The 20,949-nt window shown below is 36.7% G+C and overlaps 1 protein-coding gene and 1 long non-coding RNA gene across 2 annotated transcripts; both read right to left on the reverse strand.

The window, feature by feature from the left end:
* Positions 1-9,224: 9,224 nt before the first annotated feature.
* LOC132838451 (RNA-binding protein 42-like) lies at positions 9,225-11,408 on the reverse strand. Its single transcript, XM_060858767.1, has 5 exons — positions 11,394-11,408; positions 10,674-10,949; positions 10,021-10,533; positions 9,688-9,783; positions 9,225-9,416 (listed from the first exon to the last, which is right to left on the reverse strand). The coding sequence occupies exons 1-5, from the start codon at positions 11,406-11,408 to the stop codon at positions 9,225-9,227; spliced, it is 1,092 nt and encodes a 363-aa protein (XP_060714750.1).
* Positions 11,409-14,722: 3,314 nt separating this feature from the next.
* On the reverse strand, positions 14,723-19,898 carry LOC132837722 (uncharacterized). The gene is made up of 3 exons (XR_009647577.1): positions 19,752-19,898; positions 16,686-16,832; positions 14,723-14,875 (listed from the first exon to the last, which is right to left on the reverse strand). It is a non-coding gene; the product is annotated as an uncharacterized LOC132837722 (long non-coding RNA).
* Positions 19,899-20,949: the final 1,051 nt, after the last annotated feature.

The raw sequence follows: 20,949 nt of genomic DNA on the forward strand, positions 1-20,949 counted from the left end.
TAGCTTGAAATAGTTTGTGATATATTTTAAGATCTAGAAGCATAAATTAAATAACAAATTAAATCAGATCCTATTTACATTTTCTAATTTTAATCACTTCTTACAATGGCAAGTTTGCCTTTTTTGTACAAGTCACAGACTTAATCATCTGACATCCACTTGAGTGCTGGTCATGTGTTTTGAACAACGTGTGAAAGCATTTGTAATACTTTCACACTGTGTGTCTATTTTACAGCAGCAGCTTTTGACAACAAATCTACAGTATATCTATTTAAGATCATACAAAAGCAAGCACACTGTCTTGAGTATTAACTGTTTTTAGATTATTTACACAGGACTATCTACAGCAGCAGAGATTTCAATCAAGCAACAAACAATAAAATATAACTCAGTAGGAAAATCACCAAACTGTATGGGATCCAGTACATTCAGCACATAACTTTCCAGAAGTGCATCATTCTGGACCCCAGTGACACTAGAGAGTGCTACGAATTTCAAATCTTTTTTTCCTGTAGCTGTTCTTGTGGCATATGTCCTGCAGCTCCTCCCAAAATCGGTCCACACTAGTTATAGCATTTGTATTTATACAACTATGTATATATATGATAAATTTGACAAAGATGGAAGCTACACAGATCCTCTCATTTTTTATCACCACTTCAAAAATAAGTCACAGAAGATTGCAGAAGTATAGATATTCTATATTCTGTAGATAATTATAGATATTTAGGGAAAAAATAACAATAAATTATATAATATATCTATCATTTGAGAATATTAAAGATTATTTATATTTTTTTATTATTATTTATTCTTTATTATTATTATTGGTATTAGTATTAGTATTATTATTATTACTGTTGTTGTTAATAAACTTTACTATTATTCTGCAATCAGGTTTATGTATAACACACTTTCAGGGAAATATCACAAATCTTGGCTATTTTAAATTTTACACATCAACTTTAAGAACTGAATATTTAAATGCTGCCTAATTAAATACATCCCACCTCTTCACAGGTGCCACTGTAATGAGATAATCAATGTTATTCACATCATCTGTTAGTGGATTTAATATTATGGCTGATCAGGGTATAGCCTGTGTGTGTGTGTGTGTGTGTGTGTGTGTGTGTGTGTACACAATAAGGTGTAACTCAGGTGTAAATTGTACCAGCCTAAAGGAGGAAGAGACTGTGGGCAGTAGAGGTGTGATACAGTATGAATAGGGAATGTGGTGAGGATCACCTTAGAGAAATTGTTGTTTAAATAAAATGGAAAATAACGATGTGTAGGTTATTAAAATCTGTCCTTTTGACAGTATTCACTGTTTATTTTAGACAGGTTATGCAGCAAGGATAGATGAACATCAGAATTTCACAGATAAAAATATTGGTAAATAATGTTTTCTTTTACTGTGTAGTCAAGTGAAAAGTATCAGCCTTATTAAAGGAAATAAATAGATTAATGTCCTTGTAATTGTGCCAGACATCAGCTTTTAAAAGCGTAAATGCTTACAATTTTAATTATGAAATTTGACTTCTATTGATCACATAAACAATCATACAGTGAGCTGCTATTTACAAGTGTCTGTTTTATAAAATGTATAATCCTATATAGTAGGGTCAAAAAAGGGGCATTCAGAAATATAAAACACAATGAAATGAAGAAAAATGTATTAAAAAATCTAATATAAACTAAAATAAGATAAAGTGGTTGTTGTGAAAGGGTTGGAGTGATAGTTGAGGCTGATCTGATCTTTCCTGTCCTGATAGCTGTCTGTAGTAATGTCAATATGACAAAGATAAAACAAGCAGCATGAGAAGGAAAAAACCTTATAACTTCACTTAATTTGGTAAATTAACATTGTTGTTCTTAGAAATGAGATAATTCTGAGATTTACACAGATTTATATACTGGGATTAAAGCATGAAGACATTAATGTGAATATATTTTAGCACAATAAATAGAGTGAGACCTCTTGGGGCTGAGCCACTCATATCTTAAAGTACTAGTCAGGACATTTTAAATATAATAGAATTATTGTCATGTTGTGTTGTGGTTGTGAAGGTAAACATATGGTTACATATTTTAGTAGTGTAGTGTATAACACTCAAGGATTCTGAGTCATGTGACTCACCTGGAATGCAATGACAGCGCATCACGGTTTACGTTTAAATTTGTTGACATTCGAATTCAATCACAGTGAGCGAACTTCATCGAGCGAGCGATTATTGAGGGAGATTTTACTATTCACATTTTACACAGCATACTGTATGTTTTTATACCACACACACCAAAATTTTTATACACCAAACTTTAATTAGCAAAATTTCACTTTTCAAACGAGTCACATCACACCACCAAGTTTGGAAAATGGTAAGTTTCATGATTATGACTTGATTAGTAAATGTGATCATCAGGATCCATTGTATTTAACCATTTATACTGTCTAGTGTAATGTTAAGTTTGTATAGTTTAATATTCACTCACATTTCTAGTAAATTAATTGTATTATCATTTAATTTCATAATTGTAAGACAAATAGCTTAAGCTTAACAAATAGCTGTCTTAAGAAGCACTAAAGCCTTAGACATGATGATTTAACATGGAAGTGGAACATACAGTACATTAACCCTTGTATGGTGTTCAGGTCTGTGGGACCCATATTCATAAACATTAATAGTTTTGAAAAACTTTTCTTCCTTTTAAATTTGTTGATTTTTTTCCCACTCATAACTTATAAATTTAATTTTCTTTTTTTATTACATTTTATTAAAAAACAGCAAAAAACAAGTAGCACTTTAAATAAAAAATGTGATTTTTTTAAGGTAAAGGGCAAATATTAACCATATATGCTGTTTATATTGCTTGTAATTTGTATGAAGTAAACATCTGTAGAGTATTTTAACATAAATTTTTTGATTGTGTTGAATTAAAAACCCAAAAAATGCAGTGGGTCCACCAGACCCAAGAACACTGGCTGAGTAACAAAAATACGAACAACATACAAAGGGTAAATATATCCAGGCCTGTTTCTGAAGATAATTGACATAATTATCATCAGTAAACCTCAGTATGAACCTGTTCATTTCTTTTTGTTTTTCTGAAACAATTAGTTTCTCCAAAAACCAACTCTGTTTCTTATTTCAGTTCCAGCCTGAAGAGACAGTGACCTATGTGCCTGCCACTTACACACCGGACTTTGTATATGTCCCTGACAATGTCTACCCCGTGTACTACCCTGTCCATTACTCCGTGTACTACCCTGTGTACTGCCCTGTGTTCGAGCCAGTGTACTACCACGACCTGTCACCTGACTTCTACCCCAACCCATCAACGGTGGAGACTGCTGTAGAAGAATGCTTCCTCCCATCTCCACAGCTTCCTCAGGACCAACAGCCAGTTCTGCCCGAATGGGAGCCCACACTGGTAAGAAATCTAAAAAGGCACTACAGTAAAAATGTTTAAAGTTCTTATAATGGTGATTCCACATATTAACTCCAGACATTTAACAGTTAGACTCTGCGATACTATAGAGGAGATGTGAACTCCATGTGATCTTTTGCATCAATACAACATTTGTTTGACTGTATATTTATAATCACACCCTCCAGTGTCACCCATATGAGGATGAGGTTCTCCTTTGAGTCTGGTTCCTCTCAAGGTTTCTTCCTTTACCATCTAAGGGCATTTTTCCTTGCCACTGCTGCCTGAGTCACCTCAGACTTGCTCATTGGGGATAAATACATACACATTGTGAACTAAATATCTATCTAATATTAATCTTGAATTTTGTACTCTATTAATCTTTATATTATTCTTTATATTAACGTTTTGTTCTATGTTTATGTTCCTTAAAGCTGTTTTGAGACAATGTCAATTGTAAAAAGCGTTATACAAATAAACTTGAATTGAATTGAATTAACACCTAAACTATCTGTAGGAGATACACAATATAACTCCAACTTGTATTTTCTGCAGACTACAATTCAGGAACACTATGATGAAGATCAGGACATTACGGTCAACAACTTTCTGGGAGGAAGAGCCATGTTTCCACCAGAGACCGTGTTTGTACCCCAAAACGTGTCTCCACCTGAACCTGCGTCTTCCCCTGAAGCTCTGCCTGAGAATTTGTCTCCACCTTTGTCTGAACCTGAACTGGCCTCAGATCTGCCTCCTGTACAGACAGATAACGTTGTGTCCACCAACCCTTCACCACTCCTCCTACTGACATGGGGACAATTTATGGACGCAATGGATGCTGAGCTGGAGGAGGCAGAGAAACATAAGGAGCAGGAGGTCAGCAAGGAGAAGGAGAATTATGAACTGCTACAGGAAACTTTTGAAGAAGAATGCTTCCTCCCATCTCCACAGCCTCCTCAGGACCAACAGCCAGTTCTGCCCAAATGGGAGCCCACACTGGTAAGAAATCTAAAAAGGCACTACAGTAAAAATGTATAAAGTTCTTATAATGGTGTCATAAGCATATTAACTCCAGACATTTAACACCTAAATTATCTGTAGGAGATTCACAATTTAACTCCAACTTGTATTTCCTACAGACTACAATTCAGGAACACGATGATGAAGATCGGGACATTACGGTCAACAACTTTCTGGGAGGAAGAGCCATGTTTCCACCAGAGACCGTGTTTGTACCCCAAAATGTGTCTCCACCTGAACCTGGGTCTCCCCCTGAAGCTCTGCTTGAGACTTTGTCTCCACCTTTGTCTGAACCTCACCTGGCCTCAGATCTGCCTCCTGTACAGACAGATAACATTGCGTCCATCGACTCTTCACCACTCGTCCCACTGACATGGGGACAAATTATGGACGCATTGGATGCTGAGCTGGAGGAGGCGCAGAAGGAGCAGGAGGTCAGCAAGGAGATGGAGAGTTATGAACTGTTAGAGGAAAAGACGGAGAAACTTATTGAGAAGAAGGACAAAATTGAGGAGGTCATAGACAAGAAGGAAAAGGTGGAGGAATTGAATAAAAAGAAAAAGATAGAGCAGAGGAAGAAGACAGTGGATGTTCGGAAGCAGACGTTTGCCTACAGCACACAAAACCCAAAGGTACAGCATTAAAGCCTGTCTGCAGATTGCAGACCTGAGAGGACGTGTCTTTGTGTACACATATGGACATGGGGATGTGCCAATAATGTGAACTGATTATCATGAATCTAGCAGCACAATTTACTGACTTTTACATGCTGCTTTGTGATTTTCTGTTTCATTTCTCACATTTCTCACATTTTGATTGCCTTATTCAACACACTGGATGTTAACTGGACTTTGCCCTCTGTTCTGCAGGGAGTTGAACTGTTCATAAGGGGTTTGGACTTGAAGATCGATGAGCAGCGCCTCTATAAGTTGTTCCAACCATTCGGGAATATCGTCAGAGCTAAGGTGAACTACTAATTCCTCCAGTTTCTTCCTTATTCAATACACTGTGTTTGCTTTCCCTTACTCTCTGTTTTAGGAGACTGGTTTTTTATTCACTCTGTTTTTTTATAGATGCTAAGAAATTTTATCAGTATAGATAGATAAGCTTTATATATGGATTACAGGGGATTCAATCACAGTTCCCTGACACTAACACAACATAGCTGTTCTGTTTTATATATTTCAGTGTATGTAATGCTCATTGTTTGCTTTTTGTATCTCCTTGTACAGCTTATGACAAAAAACGGACAGTCAAAGGGATATGGATACATCACATATTCCTCTGAAGCTGAAGCTAAGACAGCTATCAGGGAGATGAATTGGACAATTGTGGGATCGAAGATGCTGAATATTACTCTGTCCAAAACAGAAGAGGAACGAGCACAGCAGAAGATGGGCAGTGGCTGGAAAAGGACATGATTATAACAAAGACTAAAAGAGGGTCTAACCTTTGCTATTAGGAATCCTAATAAGAATCAATAAAATTACATTTTCCAAATGTTGCACAAATGGTCTGAGTTTTTAAAGTAAATAAATCAAAGTAAATAAATCAAAGTAAATAAATCAAAGTAAATAAATGTTGGCGTAAATGTCTCACACAGCAGCAGAAGCAGTAAAATTGCTGTAAAATAATCAGCTCTAAAATTTCACCTAAAAAAATAGAATTTGAAATTAATAACTGAACATCATTAAAACTCAAGTTATGAACTATGTAATAACTGATGAACAATATTTACCATAACTGAGTAATATATATACACACAATGTTTATATGTGTTTTTTCCAAGTTCTCTGGTTTCCTCTTACATCCCAAAGAACATGACAGGAGGCAGACCAACTAAACACACTACAGTGACCTTGTGTGTTTATGGAGCCTTAAAGCTAGTTCGTTAGGCATTATTGACCTAAGACAAATTTAGAGCATATAAAAAGGGAGAAGATCTTGGGTGATGAAGTCAAGTGGTTGAGAAGCCAGAGATCTGATTTGGATTGTGAAGCTGCTGAGATGTGAAGATGTTCAAACAAACGAGAAAACACAAAAGACATCCATCGTTGTTTATTTCATACAAACATCCAGCCTAAATCTACATGAAGCTCTTTATTACTCTATAATAAATTATAAAAAATACTATACTATTAGAAAATTAAAGCAAATATATAACTCATCTGCAAATTCAGAAACACATCGACGTTAACTCAAAACAGAAAGTCTTAGTCCTTAATGAACATCACAAGCACATAACTGATTAGGTACAGTCAGTCTGGAAGTGTCTGAGTTCACAAGTAACTGGGTTTATTCACCTCTGAGCTAACCTGAGGTCAACACACAATCTTATAAAAATAAACCTTTTATGAATTTTATTATTTCACACACGTTGTGAATTAAGACAACAGTTATAATTACAGCATCCTTAATCCTTAACTATAACCACACAGTGAGGATCCACCTTGACCAGCATTTTTACATATATATTAAGGTAAGTTTTTTTTTCATGATTAGCACTTTAAATCTTAAGTGGAATCGATGTTTAAATGTTTCCTATCCATATTCACAACGCCCCATCCCAGGATCTTAGCTGACCTGAGCAACAGATGTTAGAAAAGCCACAGTTGATGACTAAGTATATCTGCCTAATCATGACGCTAAGTGCACTCCACCCGAGCATTAGGAGTCACAGCACTCACTTGTTACTGTATGTGTTATATGTATGCAGTGTAATGCAAATCTTAGGGAAAAAGTATCTAAAGAATTAGGATGCATAAGATTTCACACCACGGTATTCTGTGTGATTCTATGTGATTCTATCTTACGTATATGAACTTGAATAGTGCTTTAAAATCAGAACATGTTATTTGGATCGTTATAATGTGCCCTTTATGCTCATTTTGTTCCTCATCTTGCTTTCCCAGGTGACCCTGTGGAATGAGTCTCTGGGCGGACAGTGGGCTTGCATTAGCGATATGAATAAAGGCCAAGGGGCCGTGAACTCCATCACAGACGGCCAGACGACCATTTCAGAGAATCCCCCACCTTGTGCCCATGTCCAGCAGGATAGCCTCCAGGCTCCTTGTGACCCTGTTTGTAAAAGTGGTACAGAAAATGGATGAATGGATGAAAATATATGGAATTGGACTAGTCATTTCTATTGTCTTAAATCATCAAGACTCCAGCTACAAACAACAATCCTTTTTTGTTTGATGGGAAATATTAATACATTTCTTATTAATACATTCTCTTTCAATTCATACATTTTAACTTCCAGTCCTACAGTGTAAGTAAATATTTGTGATGGCCAATATGAGGAAAAATATGCTTTGTGACAGTGGAAATAAAATATTTCTTTGTGTCTGTGATACATTTATATAGATCTACTAACAAAACAGAAGTGCTGCTACTTTTATCTGTGCTATGAAATCTATGCTAGCAGTCAGATTTGCAGGACAACTTGAAAGCAACATTTACACTTTTACAACTACAATTGAAACTGAAACTGGCCATGAAACTGAGTATGATGCCTGTATCTATAGATAATGATCCTGAGCATGATGCCAGAATGAATCAAGGCTGGTATTGTGCTTGCTGGCCTATCCAACCTCCTGACTTTATATATGGAGTATTTTGAAGTTGCTGAAACTTTTAACATTGAGGAATTGAATATGATTTGCCATGAAAAAAAAGGCAAAAAATGAAGCACAATGCTGCAACAACAATAGCATTTTAATTTATTTTTATTAATCACTTTTATTTTGAAACATATCTATATTTGTGCTTACATATAAATACTGGAATATTACTGGAATCTTATTAGGCAGAATTTGAACAGTCAGTTCTTGAAGTAAATGTGTAAAATGTAAAATAGCCAAGAGTTTGGATTGGAGCGATTTTGAGCAGGCCAGAATTGCCATGATTTCCAAATCAGCAGGTCTTATGGGATGTTCCCATGCCAATAGTTCAGGAATGGGTTGTGCATTAGCACAGTGTTTTATTTAGTGTGTAGTAAAGAAATGTACATTTTACTCCAGACACACACACAGTGCTCCAAGCACAATGCTGCATCATTCTGTAATTTGTAATTCTGACTTGAGATTTCATTCTTTACACCGCAGACTGCAGGTATAACTGGGGCAAATCAGTATAAAAAACAATTTTTCTCTACGTTAGCTAACCTTGGTGGTTTCTAAATCCTGATCATTTAAATATCAGATACAGTGCCACTGAAAATGTCGCTAATCTTTTAAAGTGTTTCTTTAATTTTTGGAATTTGGTATAGTAAGAAGTTGGTTAAGTAAGAAGTTGGGTTAAGTAAGAAGTTGAGACAGATCAGGCAGGTTAATTGTGAATCTGTCTTTAGTGTTCGAAATATTAGTTCTACCAAGCGCCTTGCACTCTAATCCAGTGGTGCTGACCGTGGTGCTGTAGGGTTGGGGAGCGCTGTAGGCGGCGCTGGCCATAGTGCTGAACCACTGCCTTTAATTCTGTTTTTTTCCCTCCGCGGTTTTTCTGCTGCATCGGTCACAATGCCTTCACAGAATGGGCAATTTAATGATGTTCAGTTAATTTATAATTCTAGTTTTTAAGGTGGGATTTTAGAGCTGATTATTTTACAGCAATTTTACTGCTTCTGCTGCTGTGTGAGACATTTACACCAACATTTATTTACTTTGATTAAAAACTCAGACCATTTGTGCAACATTTGGAAGATGTAATTTTATTGATTCTTATTACAATTCCTAATAGCAAAGGTTAACCTCTCTCGAGTCTTTTTTATAATTCTTTCATGTCCTTCTTTTCCAGCCACTTCCCATCTTCTGCTGTGCACGTTCCTCTTCTGTTTTGGACAGAGTAATATTCAGCATCTTTGAATCCACAATTGTCCAATTCATCTCCCTGATAGCTGTCTTAGCTTCAGCTTCAGAGGAATATGTGATGTATCCATATCCCTTTGACTGTCCGTTTTTTGTCATAAGCTGTACAAGGAGATACAAAAAGCAAACAATGAGCATTACATACACTGAAATATATAAAACAGAACAGCTATGTTGTGTTAGTGACAGGGAACTGTGATTGAATCCCCTGTAGTCCATATATACAGCTTATCTATCTATACTGATAAAATTTCTTAGCGTCTATAAAAAAACAGAGTGAATATAAAACCTAAAACACTCCTAAAACAGAGAGTAAGGGAAAGCGAACACAGTGCATTGAATAAGGAAGAAACTGGAGGAATTAGTAGTTCACCTTAGCTCTGATGATATTCCCGAATGGTTGGAACAACTTATAGAGGCGCTGCTCATCGATCTTCAAGTCCAAACCCCTTATGAACAGTTCAACTCCCTGCAGAACAGAGGGCAAAGTCCAGTTAACATCCAGTGTGTTGAATAAGGCATTCAAAATGTGAGAAATGTGAAAAATGAAACAGAAAATCACAAAGCAGCATGTTAAAGTCAGTAAAGTGTGCTGCTAGATTCATGATAATCAGTTCACATTATTGGCACATCCCCATGTCCATATGTGGACACAAAGACACGTCCTCTCAGGTCTGCAATCTGCTGACAGGCTTTAATGCTGTACCTTTGGCTTTTGTGTGCTGTAGGCAAACGTCTGCTTCCGAACATCCACTGTCTTCTTCCTCTGCTCTATCTTTTTCTTTTTATTCAATTCCTCCACCTTTTCCTTCTCGTCTATGACCTCCTCAATTTTGTCCTTCTTCTCAATAAGTTTCTCCATCTTTTCCTCTAGCAGTTCATAACTCTCCATCTCCTTGCTGACCTCCTGCTCCTTCTGCGCCTCCTCCAGCTCAGCATCCAATGCGTCCATAATTTGTCCCCATGTCAGTGGGACGAGTGGTGAAGAGTCGATGGACGCAATGTTATCTGTCTGTACAGGAGGAAGGTCTGAGGCCAGTTCAGGTTCAGACAAAGGTGGAGACAAAGTCTCAGGCAGAGCTTCAGGGGGAGACGCAGGTTCAGGTGGAGACACGTCTTGGGGTACAAACACGGTCTCTGGTGGAAACATGGCTCTTCCTCCCAGAAAGTTGTTGCCTGTAATGTCCCGATCTTCATCATTGTGTTCCTGAATTGTAGTCTGTAGGAAACACAAGTTGGAGTTATATTGTGTATCTCCTACAGATAGTTTAGGTGTTAAATGTCTGGAGTTAATATGCTTATGACACCATTATAAGAACTTTATACACTTTTACTGTAGTGCCTTTTTAGATTTCTTACCAGTGTGGGCTCCCATTTGGGCAGAACTGGCTGTTGGTCCTGAGGAAGCTGTGGAGATGGGAGGAAGCATTCTTCTACAGCAGTCTCCACCGTTGACGGTTTGGGGTAGATGTCAGGTGTCAGGTCGTGGTAGTACACTGGCTCGAACACAGGGCAGTACTCAGGGTAGTACACGGAGTAGACAGGGTAGTACACGGGGTAGACATTGTCAGGGACATATACAAAGTCCGGTGTGTAAGTGGCAGGTACATAGGTCACTGTCTCTTCAGGCTGGAACTGAAATAAAAAACAGAGTTGGTTTTTGGAGAAACTAATTGTTTCAGAAAAACAAAAAGAAATGAACAGGTTCATACTGTGTTCCACTTATCAAGAATCACGTTAGTTCTGGCAGGCCATGTCGTCAAGCGTGCATCAGCTGTTAATCAGCTGTCCACGACGTGCACCAATCCGGTTACGACATCCTTATTACACGACCATTTAAATTCCCATTCATAGAGCCGCTCTAGCGCTTCGCTGCTGCTGCGATTTAAACTCCCTCCTCCTACCCCGACTCCACCATGCCACCAACCTCTGGTCGTTTTACCAGTTTACGTCATAAATCTCCACATATTTTTCTCTCTCTCTCTCTCCCCCTCTCTCTAATTATTTAATTATTTATTTATCCATTTATTATTTTCCAAAAACTCGTAAGCGAGCATATCTAATACTACGCATGATTACCCAGAACAGAACCATACCGCCAACACTAACTGTATGCATATCATCTAATAAATTCTCATTTAACAAAGTGGTCCTGACAGAACTGTGTTAAATCATCATGTCTAAGGCTTTAGTGCTTCCTAAGACAATAAGCTATTTGTCTTACAATTATGAAATTTAATGAAAATACAATTAAATTACTAGAAATGTGAGTGAATATTAAACTATACAAACTTAACATTACACTAGACAGTATAAATGGTTAAATACAATGGATCCTGATGATCACATTTACTAATCAAGTCATAATCATGAAACCTACCATTTTCCAAAATTGGTGGTGTGATGTGACTCGTTTGAAAAGTAAAATTTTGCTAATTAAAGTTTGGTGTATAAAAATTTTGGTGTGTGTGGTGTAAAAACATACAGTATGCTGTGTAAAATGTGAATAGTAAAATCTCCCTCAATAATCGCTCACTCGATGAAGTTCACTCACTGTGATTGAATTCGAATGTCAACAAAGTTAAATGTAAACCTTGATGCGCTTTCATTGCATTCCAGGTGAGTCACATGACTCAGCACCAGAGGTGGGAGTAAGTCACACGTGTGCAAGTCACAAGTAAGTCTCAAGTCTTAACCTTCAAGTCTCAAGCAAGTCCGAGTCATTCTTTGTTAGAGTCAAGTCAAGTCAAGTCAAGTCATTGCTTTATGTCAAGCAAGTCAAGTCAAGTCGTAGCTTGAGTAAAGCAAGTCACTGGCAAGTCATACAAGTTTGATGATTTAACTAAATGTATATGTTAAACAAAGTTAAATCTACAGTATTTATGGACTATGAGAGTTTTATTTGCAACAAAAAATGATTATATGCATTTATTTTTAAAAGGTGTCCACATACAGGTGAGTTGTAAATACAATATAAATCTAAAAATGAATAAAAATGAAAACTACAAAGCCTACAAAGATGTAAATGTTACAGAAATAAGGCCAACATAAAAGCATGAAAAGTTTCAATATGCCTCAAACATGGCAGAAGACCATGGAAAAGTATATATAAAAAAAAGTACAATGGTTTCTGTGCAACCAAATGGCATTTTTTGAACAGGCATTCCCTTTTAATGGGACATGAACACATCCTTAAATTAGATCCTTCCTTTTTAACAACAACAATAATAACAACAACAATTAATCACGTCAATCAAAAAACGTAAATTATTGAATCACACAAACCTTGAAGTGAATTAACTATTGGAGAGAGAGAGAGAGAGAGAGAGAGAGAGAGAGAGAGAGAGAGAGATGATTGGAGTGAGTGTAATTTATTAATTAAAGGGATAGTTCACCTAAAAATGAAAATTCTATCATCTTTTTCTCATCCTCATGATGTTACAAACCTGTATAAATTTCTTTGTTTTGATGAACACACATGTAGATATTTTGAGGAATGTTTGTAATCAAACCATTCATGAGCCCCATTCACTTCCATAGTGGGAAAAAAGAATACTATGGAAGTGAATGGGGCTCATGAATGGTTTGGTTACAAACATTCCTTAAAATATCTTCCTCCGTGTTCATCAAAAGAAAGGAATTTATACAGGTTTATAACATCATGAGGGTGAGAAATTGATGACAGAATTTTTTTATTTTTAGGTGAACTGTCCCTTTAAATTGAATGTGTGTGCGTGTGCATGCGAGACAAGAATATGGCTCTGCTTGCAACTTTGAAGTTTTTTATTTTTATATTTATGTTTTTTATATATAACGTGCATCCCCATAAACGATCCATACGCTTTTCACTCAAAGGCTAACACTGAAGACCAATTATAAGTGCTATTGCAAAACAGCTGACATTTCAACATAAACAGTGACCAAACATTTACACTACATTGCGCTTGCAAAAAATTCAATTTGATAAAAAATTAGAACTTTGTCACTCAATTGTGAGCGATGTGGTCGCATACTGCTGTTCTTCTCTTCTCATCTCGCACAAAATCCCGGTACCCGGACTTAATTATTTTTGGTGTAGCGCCTTCCATGTTTCATCACGACTGTTAAGGTTTATTAGTTAGTGCGCGCGCTCCCTCTGCTTGCCTGCTGCGTCACGTGATTAGATTACGCTCTTGCGTGCGTTTAAAAACAGATACAAAAAAATAAAAAAAAAAAAAACAAGTTATTTCGAGTCATTTAACTCAAGTCCGAGTCAAATCTCAAGTCATGTATGTCAAGTCGAGTCTTTTTTTAATATTTGTCAAGCAAGTCTCAAGTCTCAACTGTGCGACTTAAGTCCGACTCGAGTCAAGTCATATGACTCGAGTCCCCCATCTCTGCTCAGCACCCTTCAGTGTTATACACTACACTACTAACATATCGTCGCTATCAGGCGGAATCTTCGTATCTCCAAAACCGTTATTTTTCAGGAAATGAAAAAAACGCCGTACTTTATCTGCAGTGCACAGGGTTTAGTCTGCGTTGCAGTGGATTGTCTTGCGCTAAATTCCTGTCCTCAGACGAGCACCAGAACTAGCGAGGGTCAAGATTTTTTTTCTTTGAGCCCAGTGTTTTGAAGACATTTACCTCAGAAGACGTGTTGATTCGTTGCGACTCTTCTTGAGGAGAAATATGCCGCGAAGCTCTCCTGCGGAGTGAGGAAGAGGTGGACAGTTGAAGTGTCCAATGGAGTTATGAGATTTGCGCTCAAGCTATTTTCAAGACTTTAGATTGGTTAATAACTTGTAAAAATAACAGACCCACATGGGGACTGACCAGTAGCATCGATATGTGAAAAAATATGAAATTGACTAAATTTGGACATACGAGGTTTCTGCCCGACAGCGACGCTATGTGACCATATGTTTACGTTCACAACCACAACACAACATGACAATAATTCTATTATATTTAAAATGTCCTGACTAGTACTTTAAGATATGAGTGGCTCAGCCCCAAGAGGTCTCACTCTATTTTTTATGCTAAAATATATTCACATTAATGTCTTCATGCTTTAATCCTAGTATATAGATCTGTGTAAATCTCAGAATTATCTCATTTCTAAGAACAACAATGTTAATCTATCAAAATTATATTAGATTTTTTAATACATTTTTCTTTATTTCATTGTGTTTTATATTTCTGAATGCCCCTTTTTTGACCCTATTATATAGGATTATATATTTTATAAAACAGATGTGAATAACATTGATTATCTCGTTACAGTGGCACCTGTGAAGAGGTGGGATGCATTTTATTAGGCATTTCAAACACCGCTGCAAGCAATCAATAAAAATGAACATAGAAATTCTGACTTTTCCAGGATTTCAGAACTTGATTAAAAAGTGATTCAGATTGTTTTGGCCATCTGGATATACTGGTTGTTCAGGGGAATGACAGGTCATTGCTTTAAGAAAGTCTTTGAGGGTTAATAAGCTTGTATGTCTGCGTGCAGTCATCTCCACGAGGATCACGTCGCTAATGCAAGCCCAATGTTGCCCAGACTCCTTCCACAGGGTCACCTTAGAAAGCAAGATGAGGAATAACATGAGCATAAAGGGCACCTTATAATGGCACCTTAAAACAGTCCAAATAACATGTTCTTATTTTAAATAACTATTTTTCAAGAACTTTATTAAAGTTCATATATGTACAATAAGATAGAATCACATAGAATCACACAGAAAACTGTGGTGTGAAATTTTATGCATCCTGAATTCTTACGATAGATTTTTTTTCCCTGAGATGTGCATAACATTGCATACATACAACTTTGCTGCCATCGTGTGGCCGACTGTAGAATTGCATCTGTAACCTACCGCAAGCTCCAAATGGATAAATCATAATCCAGATTCATCTCAGAATTTAAGATCACACCTTTAATTTCCTCACTGTAACCTGAACATTTTTAAACCAGATATAATCTTCCTTTATTAAATCATATAATACTTTCTTGTTTAGCCAGGCCATCAAACAGAGATACCAAATAAATTGAGCACCTTTCCTAATTATTATTATTATTATTATTATTATTATGTAATATTATTGTTTTATTTAAAACAGAAAGATCAGAGTTATTCAGCATCTTATATCTAAATAAAATCGGCGATCTAGGTGATCTAATGGCTTCCCCAAGTGTAATAAATGTAGTCATTAACCCCTGAACCTTAAAGTATGAGAGTTATTTATTTATTTTTACACAGTCTAGCAATACTGTAACCCAGCTCTTAACCATATAAACCACCTTATGTCCTGCTTCGTACTACAAAACAAGCAAGAAATAAAACATGATTGGATTGTGTTAGTAAAGAGTTCCTGAACAGTGGAGTGGTGTGACTGAGACCTATATAAAGCAGAGTTACTGGTAAGTTGATTAATTCCTTTTAACAGCATAACCAGCAATGAGAGCCAACTTATACCTGTTATCCTTCTATAGTTATATTTAATGTTCTGGAATGACTGAAAAAAGTCCTGTTATTACTTACATTATACCATTGCCACACCAGCCTCTATGTCTTACATGTTAATAAACAACAACAACAAAAAAACAATAAATCATGCTACTGAGAAACCAGAAAGCACAAAGTCATCTGTCCTGAAGACTTTCCTGTGGGAGAAAACTTGCTGAAACTGTAGACACCTTACATAACAAACAAGAAACTCCTTACATAATGCTTGAACACATTTTAAATCTGTTGATGCTAGTCACAGTTGATGTAAAATGATCAACATTTTCAGATTCGAGAACTCAACAGAACTCAGTTTTAATATGCATTAACTAACATTTCTAATGGTTTAACAAATACTTAAAAGAAGATATTGTCTATGGGAGAGGATATTAAATGCCGATGAAAATACATAAAAGGCCTTAGAAAATCGCTACAAGTTTACCCTCATAAAGAATCTATAAATATACATAGTGCATCACTCCTGGCCTCGACTGGAAAGAGGAGACATCACCAAAATTAGGAAACTGTTGACACGTGAGAATGTATCAGCATTTACTGACACTGATTCTTGCAACTGTACAACTAACGATTTGAACAGCCAGGTTTATATGGGGTTTTAAACATGAGGATTTCAGTACACACAGTATCTAATTTTATTGATTATTTATATTATTATCTACTGCCATTGTTCTGAGGAGGCCACATATAATCATGGTTTAGGTATCAGCTCATCACATGAAAGACTCATGTATAACTACCATTAGATAAACATAAGAATAAAAGTTTGCAAACGCTGCAGAACATATTCATTTGCAATCTGGAATCCTACAGCAATGTTCAGTGGCCCTTTCTTATTATATTACAGACACACAGGGACGTGTACCTTGTTGTCTCCACCAGACACAGCCAGGATGTTGCCTGTGATGGACCTGCTGACATGCCAGACAACATCGTTGAATTTGTGCAGGAGTTTGGCAGTCCAGGTGTTTAAAGAAGGATCATCACATGTCCAGATGAACACACGACCATCCTGCAGAGAGAATGAGGGGGCTCTTCAACATTTTGCTAAATAAATCTTATAATCAACAACCGCACAGTTTTTTCAGTACACACACTCACAATCACACTCACACATACACTCACACACACTCACACACACACTCACACACACACTCACACACACACTCACACACACACTCACACACACGGTATAAAAAGTGTAAACACTGTTAAGAAATTGCATGTTTTTTAAATATAAAGACAGAAATATCATAAATAACAGAACTTCCAACAAACAAAAATCCACAGGGGAAAAAGGGGTAATTATTTATTTAAAAAATTGACAACACCCAAGTCTGCACAGCCTTTCATAATGTGGGCTCTAACAGTCCTGAGAGTTAACCAGTTACGTTCAGAATTAGGCCTGTAGGTAAATGGCGCTCACCTGCCATCAATTAACATGATTCTGATTAAAACCAGATAAGTCAGCTAGGGCTGCAATATTTGCTTGAATGTTTGGGGTTGTATTCTACTGAGAGCCATGGGCCACAGAGAGATGCCAAAGAAACACAATGTTTGAAAAGTATCAATCAGGAGAGGGATCTTGAAGGCACTGAATGTACCATGGAACATTGTCAAAACCATCATCAATAAGTGGAGAAAATGTAACAGCACAGACACTGCAAAGATCATTACAACCCTCCAAATTTGATGAGAGAACGAGGAGAAAACTGATCAGTGAGGCTACCAACAGGCCAACAGCAACACTGTAAGAACTATAGGAATTTCTAGCAGGTACTGATGACTCATTGCAAGTGTCTACTATCTCCTGTATTCTACACAAGTCTGGCAAGTCTGAAACCATTTCCCACAAAAATGACTATGCAAGCACACCTGTATTACAGCAAAAGATTCATTTTTCCACACCAAACCATGTGGGGAAAATGTGCTATGGTATTATTATTATTAATATAAATATTATTTACTGGTCCAAAAAACAGTACACAGAAGCTCTCATGCTTCAACATCCATTTAGAGGGATGTTCTGTAACTACTAGCTCATCAGTGAAGGACCTGGGTGTTATATTAGACAGCAACTTGTCTTTTGAAAATCGCCCATATTACAAAAACAGCCTTCTTCCACCTTAGAAATATTGCCATGCTAAGAAACATCCTATCTGTATCTGATGCTGAGAAGCTAGTTCATGACCTCTAGACTGGACAATTGTAATGCATTACTGGGAGGTTGTCCTGCATCATCAATAAATAGGCTACAGTTAGTCCAAAATGCAGCTGCCAGAGTTCTTACCAGGAAAATATCAACGAACAAGAAAATATCATCATAAAACCCAAATCCTATCATCTCTACACTGGATACATATTAAGAATGTAGAATTGATTACAAACTGCTACTTACATACAAGGTTCTAAACTGTTTAGCTCCCATGTATCTAACCAGTCTTCTAACACGTTACAATCCTTCATGCTCTCTGACTTCTGGTAGTTCCCAGAATATCTAAGTCTACTAAAGGCGGTAGAGCGTTTTTGTATTTAGCTCCCAAACTTTAGAATAGTCTTCCTGATGTCCAGGGCTCAGACACACTTTCCCAGTTTAAGTGTAGATTAAGAGTAATCTCTCTTTAGTCAGGCACACAAATATATATATATATATATTATACATAATACTTCTAGTACATCTAGTGCTCTAGTACATCTGATCAAATACACATTATCATCTAGTGCTTGCTAATATTACGAACAGCAGCTACACTAATTCCTCTCCACTGATTCTCTTTTTCTACCCATCCCGAGACATCAAGAGATTTACCAGCTCCAGTTGTGTCATGAAGATTTCGGACCTTCATTGAGATGAGGCAGACCCTGTGAGGATCCCGAGACATCTAGAGATTTACCAGCTCCAGTTGGATACAACATTCTAAAAGGAGATCCTACATGTAGTCTTCAAGGACAACAAACTCCAAATCAATACAACATTTATCAGACTGTATATTTATAATCACACCCTCCGGTGTCACCCACATGAGGATCAGCTTCCCCTTTGAGTCTGGTTCCTCTCAAGGTTTCTTCCTTTACCATCCAATGGAGTTTTTCCTCACCACAGTCACCTCAGACTTGTTCATTAGAGATGAACACATTTAAATATAAGTCTAATATTAATCTTGACCTATTATATTAATCTTTGTACAATATAAATGTGTCTTGTGTAACCCCATAGATATCTACACCTAGATGTCGCCTTGGGGTTCTAAAAATGCGCCCATGAATGCGTCAAATGCGTTCATGGACGATGCCGGACTTTTGTGCTGCGTGTGGATGTTCAAATGAACGAAATATAATAAACAGACAGTAAGGGATTACATTTCACAAGTGAGAATGTGTTTTATGATACTGAATGTTGCAAAATTATATTTCTGGTTCCGTTGGTTTGTTTCAGTCCTTGGTTAACGACCGCAGCTAATCCATGCTAGTTACTCATTAGTTTTTGACAGTTAGGAAAACTGACAATGTTTGTAGATTCCGAAGCTCTTAATAAGGACATTAAAAATTGACCCATGTTTTTTTTTTTCCTTAAATTTTAAGACCCAACTTTATGTATGTTTTGTAAGATTCCCTTATCTGTCAAACATATTTTATTAGATTGTCCTGGACTTAACACAAGCAGAATGCTCTTTTATCAAGTTACTTCACTTAAAGACATATTTAATGACATTATGTCTGAAAAGGTTTTGGATTTTTTTTTTTTATCGTATGTTGATTAAAATAAAAAATTGTATAATATGACTTGCTGTTTATATTTGTTTTGGTTTTATTGTATTTATAAGATATTTGTGTTTCTGTAATTTAATTTTGCCAATTTTGACTAAAATATCTAATCAATGTCCCATAGTCTGAACTTGTCCGTTAGCAGACGAGGTCACGGTAAACACACCTGAGCGTGCAGTTATCCAGCGATGCTCCTGCTCGACAAACCGTGTTCAGCGCGATGCGCTAGCTCGTGTAGCTAAATGTTGTTAGCATTAGCATTAGCATTAGCATTAGCTCTCTCGCTCTCCACGTCACCTTAGCAGGCTTTTTCTGGCCCCTCCCCCCTCTGCACTGATTGGCAGATGACCACATAAAAAAATGACTCATGAAAACAAATAAACTTGATTGGACAATGTACACAAAGCCCCACGTCATATCTGAGACTAAAACGTAAAGCATCCAGGTACATTGTATTAAATGCAGTAAAGTTCAGTACAGTGTTATCCATATCTGTACTTTACAGGTTTTTACACTTGTGTTATGTTTCTTATGTTCTGTAAAGCTGCTTTGAGACAACATCAATTAAAAAAAATTAATTCATGTAGAGAAAAATTCTATTTTTCACACATTCTCTGGGTATAACTGCAGTTCACATCAGTCTGCAATATAAAGAATGAAATCTCAAGTCAGAATAACAGATTGTAAACATGTTAGCATGGAGCACTGTGTGTGTGTGTGTGTGTGTGTGTGTGTGTGTGTGTGTGTGTGTGTGTGTGTGTGCGCCTGGAGTAAAATGTACACTTCTTTACACTGCAATGTACTGTAGACTACACACTGTACTTATACACAAGCCATTCCTGAACTATTCCCATGGTGGGAACATCCCACAAGCTGATTTGGAGATTCTGGCTATTCTGCCTTGCTCAAAATCGCTCCGATCCAAACTCATGCCTATTTTACATTTTACACATCAACTTTAAGAACTGACCGTTCAAATGCTGCCTAAATAAAATACATCCCATCTCTTGACAGGTGCCACTGTAACGAGATAATCAATGTTATTCACATCATCTCTTAGTGGATTTAATATTATGGCTGATCAGGGTATAGCTTTTGTGTGTGTGTGTGTGTGTGTGTGTGTGTGTGTGTGTGTGTGTGTGTGTGTGTGTTCATTGTGAAATTTGACTTCTATTGATCACATACACAATCATACAGGGTACCACATGCAGTGAGCTGCTATTTACGTGTCTGATTTATAAAATGTATAATCCTATATAATAGGGTCAAAAAAGGGCCATTCAGAAATATAAAACACAATGAAATAAAGTAAAATGTATTAAAAAAATCTAATATAAACTAAAATAAGATAAAGTGGTTGTTGT

Source organism: Tachysurus vachellii, chromosome 22, assembly GCF_030014155.1.
Source record: "Tachysurus vachellii isolate PV-2020 chromosome 22, HZAU_Pvac_v1, whole genome shotgun sequence".
NCBI classification, from domain to species: Eukaryota; Metazoa; Chordata; class Actinopteri; order Siluriformes; family Bagridae; genus Tachysurus; species Tachysurus vachellii.